Source organism: Leucoraja erinacea, chromosome 7 (genome assembly GCF_028641065.1).
Source record: "Leucoraja erinacea ecotype New England chromosome 7, Leri_hhj_1, whole genome shotgun sequence".
Classification (NCBI taxonomy): domain Eukaryota; kingdom Metazoa; phylum Chordata; class Chondrichthyes; order Rajiformes; family Rajidae; genus Leucoraja; species Leucoraja erinaceus.
In genome coordinates, this window is record NC_073383.1 from 18,379,382 (window position 1) to 18,392,735 (window position 13,354).

At 41.8% G+C, this 13,354-nt stretch overlaps 1 protein-coding gene across 4 annotated transcripts in view; it reads right to left on the minus strand.

Moving 5' to 3' along the window:
- Positions 1 to 2,296: 2,296 nt before the first annotated feature.
- itprid2 (ITPR interacting domain containing 2) overlaps positions 2,297 to 13,354 on the minus strand; it is a 140,869-nt gene continuing 129,811 nt past the window's right edge. For all 4 annotated transcript variants that reach the window (XM_055637860.1, XM_055637862.1, XM_055637861.1 and 1 more), the window contains 5 exons: positions 12,949 to 13,099; positions 10,978 to 11,037; positions 8,201 to 8,680; positions 7,226 to 7,335; positions 2,297 to 3,391 (listed from right to left, as the gene is read on the minus strand). In XM_055637860.1, coding sequence (XP_055493835.1) covers positions 7,237 to 7,335; positions 8,201 to 8,680; positions 10,978 to 11,037; positions 12,949 to 13,099 — 790 coding nt within the window. In that variant the 3' untranslated portion in view covers positions 2,297 to 3,391; positions 7,226 to 7,236. The remainder of the gene's footprint in view (positions 3,392 to 7,225; positions 7,336 to 8,200; positions 8,681 to 10,977; positions 11,038 to 12,948; positions 13,100 to 13,354) is intronic.

Below are 13,354 nucleotides of genomic sequence, written 5' to 3' on the forward strand. Positions count from 1 at the left end.
TGGGGCACTTCATCTAGCGACCCCTGGCAAGGGATGGTCCGGCTCAACGATGGAAAGCCCGCGCTGCGCCCGCTGCTGAAGCTCTGGACCCAACTGCAATCCAAGCTGTTAGGCCACGAGGGAGGCAACTAGGAGAAAAGTCGCATTCCACCGAGGTAAGTGATTAAAAACGTTTTACCCAATTTCAGCCCCCCCCCACTCACTAAACACACACTTTTAGACATATAAAAACAAAAGAAGGGGAAAGGACGAACAGCTGTTGGCAAGGCTGCCGGCTCGCAGCACCACCCGTCGAATATTCCCATCTGGTTCCATCACCTATAGCCCCTTGTTACTACCTCCAGTCATAACCCAACCACTATCATCACCCCTCTTTCCCACTAGACCATCTACCTCTCCTCACCTGCATCCTCTTATCCCTTGCCACGTCTTGCCCTATCTCCCCCCCCCCCCCCCCCCCCCCCATCCCTTTCAGTCCAGCTGAAACGGTTCGAACGCAAAACCAACTGCCTAGGAGTGTTCTGCTAAATTATTTTACTGGGTTGTATGCAAAACAAAGCATTTCACTGTACCTCGGTACATGTAACAATAAAGTATCATTGAATCATTATCATTGAACGGAATCTATCCATTTAGTTTTTGCTTCTTTAGAATCTTATTCTCGATGACCTTCCCTCGCACAGCTTTGCCCAATTTCACCCATTTCAACTGCACTGAACTACAGTTAGGCTAATTCAAGTCATTTACCCAATACAACTAAGCTCCTCCAATAAAAAGAACACAATTCTATCTCAAACAATTAACACACTGATCTTAACACACCTGCAATCATATCAGAGCTATGGGCTCTTCAACTTGTCTCCCCTTTAAGATCATCAGGTCATACGATAGTAGAATTAGACTATTCAGCGAATGGCGGAGTAGCCTTGATGGGCCGAATAGCCTAATTCTGCTCCTATCGCATGAAGATCTCCAAATCCCTTATTTCTCTTTTATCCCCCCCCCCCCCCCCCCCCCCGCCTCTCCTTCAACCCACATCCCTCCATTTGACCATACATTTCATTCCTTCCCTCCCTCATTATTTGACACCTATTTGACATCTTCTTGTCACCTTCAATCTTGTGTCACTTACACCTAGGGTTGCCAACTTCCTCACTCCCAAATCAGGGACAAAACGTCAAAATAAGGGACAAATTTCCAATGGAAATTCGTTGACTGACTCAGCCATGGCTGGGTGAATGACGAGTTGGCCCGGGTGCTGGACTGCACACAAAGCCCAGCCAGCGGGCCAGCTGAGGAGTTTTGGCACACGCGACACCGCGCGCAAATTCCAGCGTCCCATCCAACTCATGATCGGCCATGAGAAGGAGGGGTGGTGGTGTCGGCGGTAAGCGAAGGACAGCTGGCCGGGCTGCTGACCGACGGGGCCCACGGGCGCGATGCTGCTGCACTCCATCGGGACTGGTGAGGCGGGGCCGGGCACGGAGCTCCGATCCGACAGTCCCCGCGACCCGAGTAGTAGCAGTCAAATACGGGACAAACCAGTTTAGCCCAAAAAACAGGATGTCCCAACTAATACGGGGCAGTTGGCAACCCTACTTACTCCCCCCTATTTTAGCACCAACATCAGCATCTGCCTATCACTTGCCAAGCATTGTCCTGCACCCAACACCCCCCCCCCCCCCCTCTTTTCCATTTCTCCTCCCTGCTCCTATCAGTCCAAAGAAGGGTCCCAAATTGAAACTTGAAACAACTTGAAACATCACCTGTACCTTCCCTCACCAGAGGCTGCCACACCAGCTGAGTTCCCCCAGCATTGGGTTTTGAAGTACTTTGCTAAGTTCTGAATGGTGGCAGATTTCTTGAATGCTGCTACGATTGAGATCATCCAAGCACGTGAGAGCATTCATCATGCTTCCAAACTACGTTCTTCAGCTGCTAGAAAGACATGGGAAGCCAGAAGTGAATCATTCACTGTAACGTCGCATCCTATCAGCTGCACCCCTTTGGCATTGAGCTTCTGCTCTGTAATGACAACCAGAATGTTGGCAGAGGATTCTTGACTGCAGAAATGTCATTAAATGACAATCTCCAGTTGACATTTGGATGGTCCTTAGAGAAAACTGAGATGACAGCATTAGAATACTAAATCATTTGAATCGCATTTCCCTGTCACCTTTCTCTCCCTTGAAGCTTGGCGCTCAAAGTGCTCTCATGCCTGGAAGTGATAAACTAGTTTGGAAAGGCCACATAATAGGTTGTGAAGAACAGATTGGATTTTTCAGACAAACCTACAGCCAGAAACACCCTTTTATATTTAAAATAAATATTTATTAGTGATTTCAATAATATTCCACATGCATCCCAAGTTAAACAATTATACAATCTTCTTCAGCATATCATCCATAACAGGAGAACCATTTTAGTAAATATATGGATTGCATATATATCAAGTACAAATTTAGAACATTGCTTTAGGTACTTAAGTAGTTCTCAATCCCAACCACGACTGCATCCTATTCAAAATTACCAAATAAATTCAAAATCATCAATTGAATTAAATATTTATAAAATACAGTGTAAGACCACCCCTAAACCTGTTTGTGGCATTCAGATAGATGTTTCCTCATCCTTTAAATTGTCACTTTTTCAAAAAAACATAATGACAAAATACTTTTTCTCTTCGTAAAATGTAGTAGACTAAATATTTCACAGATATTAAAGAGCGTTGTGATTATAAACAGTAGTAACGATTCATTAGTCTGTTCAAATTTGCCATCTGATAGTTATTGCACAGGAGGTACCTCATAGAGGTCAGTGTTTTAGAAGAAAACGTTCAATAAACATCCGTGCAAGGGTTACAGCACACGTAACCAACTTTAAGTAAAAGTGGGATTTCAAGTTTTAACATTACCACATGCAGTATGTGTTAAGTCCCCATCAGTAGGCCATTAACAGTAGAATACATTTAAGTTTTTACATACAATGTCTGACTATTAGACAAGTTAACCATTTGTAAGACAGTTAGATGATACAAATTATTAAGATACAAAGTACATTTAAGAGAAGGTGTGAAAGCTCACTAGATAAGAGACAACCCATCAGTGAATTAACAGTGCCTCCTACAGCATTGGAAGTCCGAGCAGGATGCATTTGAAAGGCAATTTCCACCAGCATAAGCAATTAGAAGCCAGTAAACCAAAGAAATATTTGAAGAAGGGTCTCGACCCGAAATGTCACCCATTCCTTCTCTCCAGAGATGCTGCTGTCCCGCTGAGTTACTCCAGCTTTTTGTGTCTGTCTTCAGTTTAAATCAGCATCTGCAGTTCCTTCTTACACAAATAAATATTATGTTGTGCCAAGGGGAAACTCTTCTGAAACCAGTTCAGCCCTGAAAATAGTGACAGACAGAATCGTTGAAATTCAAAACTGAAAATCGTAAGTAGTCAATATATAAGCATTTACTCAATTAGTACAGTCCATAACTGATTACAAATTGGAATCCAATATCTTAGTTATAAGGCTGTTGAGACTCAAAATCCCGTTTCTACATATCTAATATCAAGCCCATGTACCAGACAAGAGTGCGAACATTTAATAAATCATAACACGGAGCAGGAATAGATCTTCAGGCCATCATGTCGGCACCATCGTTTGCCATTCATCATATCTCTGGCAATCTTCTACCGTAACTCCATTTTATCCACACTGGGACCAGATCTTGTCACTGTCCAATTTGTAGAAACCAAATGGCTTCTGTTTTGATTGAACTAAGGCAACTGAACCTCCTAATTTTATGAATCATAGCTCATGGTCCATGAATTCATCTTTCATTCTCCGAAGATAGACTGAGTAAACATTTCACTTCACACCAATAATTATGCTGGTTCATTTTCCACTGTTCAAGTATTTTTTTTTTAAATCAAGAGTTACGGTTGCATTCATTTAATTCTTCAATATTGTTCTAACATCTATAACATTATCAAAATGCCCCCTCGTTAATGGATTGTCTTGCTAGACCTGACATTAGTTCTCCAACTGCTCTGAAAAAGTAAATCTTACGAAAGTTGCAAATCCAAAATAAAAACATTGGAACAGAAAGCAGAAACAGGTGTAGACAATTCAGCACCTCATGCATGCTCCACTATTTAATACCATGGCTGATCACCTAAATTCAGTATCGTGTCCCAGATTTCATCCTATGTCCCTTGTTGGACTCTTGCTCCAAGAGTCTAACACCCTTTTGAATATATTTAATGACTCGTCTTCAACTGGTTTCTGTAGTAGTACAACAGACCTTACTGGAACACCCAAACAGATCAGGTAGCTACCCCATCCACTGGATTTTGCCAAAGTTACTGCCTACCTGAACCATATGGCCAGACTTGAGTTCTCCAGTTGTCAACTGGTAAGTGATCTCTCTACACCCATCCTGAGAAGCGGCAGGACAGGGCACAAGGCAGATTCAGCTCCGAGACCATATCTAAAAATCTATCCATCAGTCTTGAATATATTCAGCTCTGGACTGCCACAGTCTTCTTAAGAAGACAATTCCAAAGATTCTCTTGGCTCTGGATGAGGGAGTACCAGTTTCTTTATTTTGAGACAGTGACCCCTGGTTATAGGAAACCCAACCAGGGGGAACGTTTTCTGGCAACCTACCCTGTCTAACCTCTGAGAAATGTGTATGTTTCAAGTCGATCATTCTTCAGCATTTTGATGAGTGTTGGCCCAGTATGCGTCAGCTACGCAACAAACCTACATTCTGGAAACCAATCTAGTGAATCTTCATTACTCTTCCTCCATCATGGGTATATTGCTCATTATCTAGTAAATCAGATCTCTACATAATATTCCAGGTAGTCTCACTAGCGTCGTGGTATGATGCATTTACTCTTGTAATAAAATCTTCTACAGAACAGGCCAGCATACAATTTGATTTTCCAATTACCTTCTGTACCTGCACATCAACTTTCAGTGACTCATGGACAAGAACACATTGTTCCTTTGAACGCCACCACCTTGCAATCTCTCACCAGTTATTTATCCACTCTTTTATTTTTAATGGTCCTGATGGTATCACTTTATGTTAATTGGCAACCCAGCCTACTGAAGCAACAAATTCTGTAAAATTACTGACAAATTTGTAACCAGAACAAGCCCTGCCCATGAAACAGCTCAGAAAACAATCTTTGATTTTTTCTTATCTGTCTGAAGAAGAGACTCAACCTGTTGAATCACCTATAAATTTTCTGGCAAGATGCTGCTTGACCCACTGAGTTACTCCAGCATTCTGTGTATTGTGTACAGTTTTGGTCTCCAAATCTGAGGAAGGACATTATTGCCATAGAGGGAGTGCAGAGACGGTTCACCAGACTGATTCCTGGGATGTCAGGACTGTCTCATGAAGAAAGACTGGATAGACTTGGTTTATTATCTCTAGAATTTAGAAGATTGAGAGGGGATCTTATAGAAACTTACAAAATTCTTAAGGGGTTGGACAGGCTAGATGCAGGAAGATTGTGCCCGATGTTAGGGAAGTCCAGGACAAGGGGTCACAGCTTAAGGATAAAGGGGAAATCCTTTAAAACCGAGATGAGAAGAACTTTTTTCACGCAGAGAGTGGTGAATCTCTGGAACTCTCTTCGCCCACAGGGTAGTTGAGGCCAGTTCATTGGCTATATTTAAGAGGGAGTTAGATGTGGCCCTTGTGGCTAAGGGGATCAGGGGGTATGGAGAGAAGGCAGGTACGGGATACTGAGTTGGATGATCAGCCATGATCATATTGAATGGCGGTGCAGGCTCGAAGGGCCGAATGGCCTACTCCTGCACCTAATTTCTATGTTTCTATGTGTCTATCTCAAAGGTTTCAAATTTCTTTTTTTTGGTATAAAACAGCTAATCTGCAGTTCCATAATATTAACAAAATCTTTGCTGGCTGGTTAAGCCGCTCAATCGGTCCAGATGGCTCTCACGTTTGCTAAACACTTTGAATATAGCTGACTTACTCTAAAGTCCAAAAGCGATTCAATAAAAATATCCAAATTAATTAAATTAGAAATGGTTACGATATTTATGGAGAAATAGCAACCTTAAAACTAAATGTAAATACTTTGATTAAATGTCAATTATATATTTCCTGCGGTACTTTGCAAGGTACCTTTGTTCTTGCACAAGATCTAACTTGGCACAAGTTTTTTTACTGTGAGACTCGGTGAGGAGCCCAATCCAGTACAGGTGGAACTGCTGGCATTGTTCCACAAACTTAGACCCAATATGTTGTGTGTGGCAGATATCTACCAGTGAAAATATTGACAGACCTAACCAACCACACTCTTTCAATACTTAATTTCTAATCTGGACAAAAAAAAAGATTGTTAACCCAAAATATTAACAAGATACACCTAGAAATGAACAAGCATTATCTAAATTACATATCTTAATTTATTAAGATTTAAGAAATTTAAATTATTAATTGAAAAAAATTCTCCTCCATATGTTAAATGACCAGCAGTGTATTTCCAAAACATTGTGCATTTACATCAGGTTTCCATCATCTTTCAACAGAACTGATTTGTTATTACAGGTACACCGCTGATTTTCTGGCAATGGATGGTTCGGCACCTGCTTTAATCGGACAAAATGATGAGAGCATTGTGTGTGGTGTACGCTCCTTTAGAACGCGCCTCCATCCTGAAGCAGTTAATTGTTTACTTATTTGTTAATTGGTATATCTTTATTTACATTTCTAGCAGTTCATGGTGCTTTATGGAGGACGGGTATAATTAGCAGGTCACAGGTTTGTGGTTGAGTTATTATTATGAACTAGGGGTCACAGTTTAAGGATAAGAGGGAAGTCTTTTAGGACCGAGATGAGAAAAACATTTTTCATACAGAGAGTGGTGAATCTCTGGAACTCTCTGCCACAGAAGGTAGTTGAGGCCAGTTCATTGGCTATATTTAAGAGGGAGTTAGATGTGGCCCTTGTGGCTAAAGGGATCAGGGGGTATGAAGAGAAGGCAGGGATGGGATACCGAGTTGGATGATCAGCCATGATCATATTGAATGGCGGTGCAGGCTCGAAGGGCCGAATGGCCTACTCCTGCACCTATTTTCTATGTTTCTATGTGCTCTCTGTTGGTCCAGCAAAATGGATAATCCAGCAAGGCTCTGGAATCAAGGGTGCCAGAATATTGATGGTGTACCTGTAGTACTAGTTACTCACTGTAGTTACAGCTACTCTTTATGTCTGGTATCTTTGCCAGATGGTGATATTGCAGCAAGAAGCCCATCCATAATTTCTCGTCTTATTTCTCCAACAATTGATTCCTTTATCTGATGGGGACAAAAAGAAAATTCCATCAGTGGTACTGCATCCTCACTCGATTCGCATAAGGCTATAACATTCCTGAAAGCCCCCTATTTTTCTCCATCTTATCGACATCACTAAACATTTCTGTAATTCGGTGAAGACAGATAGCTATTCTCAGTCCAGACAGTATTGTCCTTTGGGCAGTGCCAGTAGGTGTAAGAACCTTACATTAACCATTCTGCATTCACCTTATTATTAACATGCAAAGTTACTACTGGAATATACAGCAATTAAGTTCACTAAATCACATGACCCTGTATTTATCCCAGCAAACTGCAATCAAATTCCCTTGAAGTAGATATCCTACGAGCTTGATCACGGACTGTCTATAGTAGTATATTTCCTCAAAATTAGCTAATATTACATCAGTCATTTTAACTTTTCATGTAAAAATTGAACAGGAAATGCAAGTCAAAATACACTGGAGCCACGCCAGCTTGGTTTTTCCTCAAAGTCACAACTCAATTTACCACAAGAATCAGTAACGGCCCTTCCCCTGCTGTTATGAGATTACCCAAAAGCTAAGGGTGTCATCCCTATCTCCAAACCTACCTCATTGTGACCCTTGCACTTTTGCATATTTTATGAAAAAGCAAACAAAAACGGTCGAAATCTCATTCTTGACCAGCGATGGAGGCCGGTGCTTTGTATGATCATCTTAGAGAGGTGACTTGTTTCACAACCGTTTACCGTATTTAACCCGATTGCTGGTGTCCTCTGTGCAACACTCAGTGATTTATAATGCAAGTGATTCACAATGAGAGGCACCTTTAGAATTTCAGGGAGCCTCTTGCGATGCAGCAAGGCTTTGTATAAATGAATACTAACCTCCTGGAGAACACTGTGGTAATCGGGATGCTCCATGAGATGACTTCTTGCTCCTCTAGATGGAGAGGCTGCTGTAGCTCCAGTTGGTTCAGATGTCTGGCTTATTGGATGTTGATCTACAACTCCGGATGATGGCATAGTTTCTGTAAACGCCTCTCTCTGGGGAGCTCGTGATGGTGCCGAGGGAGTCATCAGAACAGAAGAGCGATACACTTGTTTGCCCTGTGGTGTAGTTGAGGTAGCTTGGCTCACTGGCTTTCCATGTGGCGCGGAGGTGCTTGGTATACTCGGAGGGCCATGACTTAACGAGCCTGGTGCTGAACACCTAGACGTCCATCCTGGGCTTGAGGAGCGGGAACCGTGCTCCAAGTTAGAGTAGGGGCCACAGTAGGAGTGTGGGTACTCGTATTCGTCACCCAAATGTTCAGAAAAGCTCAGTTCAGATCGGAGATATGACTGCTCCCTCAAAAGTTCCGACACCTGAATTTCAACCAAAGGTCAAAACAGTTTATCAACCAGCAATAAATCCACAGGTTTTACTGAAATTAATATATTACTTAAATATTCTTCCTGTCATGAGGCAACACAAGTCTACTTAATGCCGAGTTATGTTTATTTTGTTTGACGGGTGCCATTAATACTTGGAAACAAGATGTAATGCGAGTAAATGGAAAATTATTAAAACCAGTTGTAGAAGACCCTGGCAAGGTTACATTTGGAGTAACGTGTTCAGTTTTGTTCACCATACTGGAGGAAAGATGTTGTTAATCGAGAGAGAGTGCTGAAAAGATTTACAAGGATGTTGCCAGGATTGAGGGCCTGAGCTATAGGGGGAGGTTGAGCAGGCTAGGACTTTATTCCTTGGAGCGCAGGAGGATCTCTTATAGAGATGTACAAGATCATGAGGGGAAATAGAGAGAGTAGAATAGTCTTTTACCCAGAGTAGGGAAATCAAGAACCAGAGCACATAGGCTTAAGGTGAGAGGAAAAAGATTTAATTGGAACCCGAGGGGCACCATTTTCACACAGAGGGGTGATTGGTATATGGAATGAGTTGCCAGAAGAGGCAGTTGAGACGTGTATTAAAACAACATTTAAAGGACATTCAAACAGGTACATGGATCGGAAAGGTTTAGTGAGATATGGGCCAAAGACAGACAGGCAGGCAGGTGGGGCTAATGTTAAAGCAGAATCTTGGTCAGAAGGGACTTTTACCGTGCAGTATGAATCTACAGTATGACCTCTAATATTAGAAATGCTCTTAGCTTATTGGTTACAATACATATTGATATTATTAAAGCTGATATTGATATTATAAAGCTGGTATTTAATAACGACATTACATATATTTTAACATATTGCCATTATTAAAGCTATATCTATATTTTATTACCTTATGACAAATAAACTAAAACTTTCATGTGCTCACTGTCAACATTGTACATATGTTAGCGCTGTTTCTACTTCCTACTGTGTGATAAATTAAACTTCAGGTTGATTCAATGTTGTGTTGGATTTATTTCCAAGAGCATCAGCATTAAAAAAAGACACTAATTTTCAATAATGCTTTGTTTAAGAGGGAACTGCAGATGCTGGAGAATCGAAGGTTACACAAAAAAGCTGGAGAAACTCAGCGGGTGCAGCAGCATCTATGGAGCGAAGGAAATAGGCAACGTTTCGGGCCGAAACCCAGAAGGGTTTTGGCCCGAAACGTTGCCTATTTCCTTCGCTCCATAGATGCTGCTGCACCCGCTGAGTTTCTCCAACTTTTTTGTGTAACCTTCAATAATGCTTTACTCGGTTTCATTTAAAATTCACTTTTTGTGACATCAATATTTGTTATTCCACAGTTCCTCACAGCTTTGTGCTCATTTCTTAAAAGATTGCAATTGCAATTCAAAACTCAAGAATGATAAAAAGCTACAGCATGCTACACATCTTGTGTAGTCAGCAATCCATCCCCTATTAATTGCAGCAAACAACTTCAGGTCAGAAATATTATTTCAACAATTAAAAACCTGAAGCCTAAAGTGTTTTACCAACATCAGAGCATTATATAATCTTCCAGCACAAATTAAAGCTGTCGGAAACATTGTTGTTGTGCTGGTTCTTGGAAAGAGCTATCCAATTAGTGACTAAGCGAAAATATAAATGTTATATATCTTATGTGAAAAATGGACGCAAACTGATTGATCAATAAGTCTTTGGAAAAACATGCTATTAAAAACCATCAGGTTTATATTCACTGACAGGAAGGTGAAGATTATTACTTTTGTTATTGATACAGTTAGGATTAATAAACTATATTGTCACTGTCCACGAGTACTTACACAGCTGAGTTGTTAATGTGACTAATAATTGATAGAACTCAGCACTTTTCTGCCTCTTGGAAAAAAGGGGTTTAATAATAATTGATTAACAAGGCAGCACTGCATATCTTGAAAGCTCTTTCACCAGGTGCTATTAAATGAAATAAACACTAATGGAAATAGAAGGATATTGGGAATCTATGACTGACATCATTTTCTGGAGACTGAGTCAACGCAATCACGAGGACCAATGGAAAATTGTAACATTCGGTGATACAGGTGATAGATTGAGCAAATGCAAGCTGGTGTGTTGCCCACAGGAAGTTATAAATCTACAGATGCAATAAGATGCCAACCGCAGCAGATGAATACACTTAAACTAGGTTAATATTTAGTGCACATAAAGGAGATAGGGTTTTTACAGCGCAAAGCAGAGTGCTTCATTCAGCAGAAATCCAACTTACTTACCGGTTCCATTACATTGAGAGAGGAGGAAGACATGGCATCAGCGTTATTAACAAATGTCTCCTGAAGAACCAGAAAATCATCACTTTAGTACAGAGAAGGAGTAAAACCAAATGGACCACCCAGCATCAAATTGGGATGCAGCAAAGTCACTCCCCATGATGTCCCCCTCACAGATATCTGGGACTGTTGTCTAATTTGGAAGAGTTTCCCCATAGACTAGTCAAGCAGTAGTCAGAGTGATACAGCGTGGAAACAGGCCGTTCGGCCTAACTTGCCCACACTGGCCAACATGTCCCAGCTACACTAGTCCCTGCATTTGGTTCATATCCCTCCAAACCTGTCCTATCCATGTCCCTGGCTAACTGTTCCTTAAACATTGGGATAGTCCCAGGTCCAACTACCTCCTCTGGCAGCTTGATCCATACACTCACCACCCTTTGTGTGAACAAGTTACCCCTCGTATTCCAATTAAATCTTTTCCCCTTCACCTTGAACCTATATACTCTGGTCCTTGATTCCTTGACTCTGGGCAAGAGACTCTGTGCATCTACCCGATCTATTCCTGTCATGATTTTATACACTTCGATAAGATCACCACATCCTCCTGATAGAAGGCTGATGGTTGTACTCAGAGAATCATTCCTTTGGATAACACCGAAACACACACAAAATCCATGAGTATTCAATGTCCAGTGGTAAGACAGACCCATCGGGGGCAGGGTAATGCATGCAGGTTGGAGGCAGATTTCTTGAGAATCCACAAAAATGACTCCAGACCCCATGAAGTGTCATGACACTTGTCCAACATGAGGAAGGCATCCCAAGCCTAGAATAGTCATCCACATTATACAACATGCAGATGCACTAAATAGCAATGGCACTCTGTCAGTCTCCATCACCACAAGCTATTGGTAGCATCAGCACTGGCTGATAGCACTGGCAAGATTGGATCTGTGGCATGGAATGAGTGAATTAATACATTATCACCAATCCACCTGTGGCAGGTTCACAGATCCAGTACTCAACATGACCTGATGGATCTCTTCCTGTGGCATTAGAATAAACAATCATACTAACATCTCCACATTTACTACAATTGCTGCAACTTGATGATGGTCACATATTAATAATTGTTTAAAAAAAAAAGCACATCACATGACGGGAGCAGAAATATGGGCCGCAGAATGGCGCAGTGGTAGAACCGCTGCCACACAGTTCCGCAGACCTGAGTTTGATCCTGACTACGGGTGATGTCTGTGCAGAGTTTGTACGTTCTCCCAGTGACCGCATGGGTTTTCTCCGGGTGCTCCGGTTTCCTCCCTCATTCTAAAGACGTGCAGGTTTCTCGTGCACAGGAAGCAAAAGTGGGATAACATAGAACTAGTGTACAGGTGATCGATGGTCGGCATGGACTCAGATGGTTGAAGGGCACTGTTTCCATGCTGTATCTTTAAATTAAACTGAACTAAACTAAAGAATTGCACTGCAGTGGGAAGGCTGGGCAGAGAGCGCATGAGGTGGGGGGGGGGGGGGGAAAGACAGACAGCGGACAGTAGGAGTGTTAATCAGAATCAGTAATGAGACAATTCAAAAACTTCAGCACAGATATTTCAATTATCTAGGAGTTGAAGTCAAACCTAAAAATCTCATTGTCTTTGGCAGCTCCATATTAAAAGTTAACCTAGGAATGCAAATTCCTACCGCAAGCTGGCAGTCTCCGCACAATTTTGCCTGCAATTATCATTGGTCTTGGATTGGGATTGTGCCTACTAACCCTCTCTTTCTTTGCTAAACCAGGAGACGGAGGAAATCTAGCAAGGAAGAAGAAAGATCCTTTTTACAATAACAACGCCTGCTTGTGTTTATAAAATGAATCTTCTGTTTTGCGGTGTTACCCAAGAGTCAAGAGTCAAGAGTCAATTTAATTGTCCTTGTCCTTACCCAAGGACAAGTGCGGTGAATCATACTCACGGCACGCGATGGAGGTCTGAATACAGGAGACTGGCTCGGGGCTTTGATCTGCTCCTCCAGAGCAAACAAACGTTCCTCCAACTGAAGTTCCAACTCCTGCAGCTCCATGCGAACAAAGTTCCGAAGGTTTTGTAGTTGGTCGGCCTCTAGCCTGCAAAGAAGAAGAAATGAGGTGCCTTTTCCAGTACGGTGCTCCGAATATGCACAACCTTATATTTTAATGAATTTGCAAAGGCGCATCAGTAATACTCCTTACAACTTAATGACCCATTTGTGACCGTCCAAGCTTCAACGTCCACCTGACAAGGCACACAGAGGACTTGTCAGGCATTCCTTGTAAAATACTGCATTTCCAACTATGCAGCCAATTTGATGAATAACCTCTACACAAAGCAACGTTGGTATC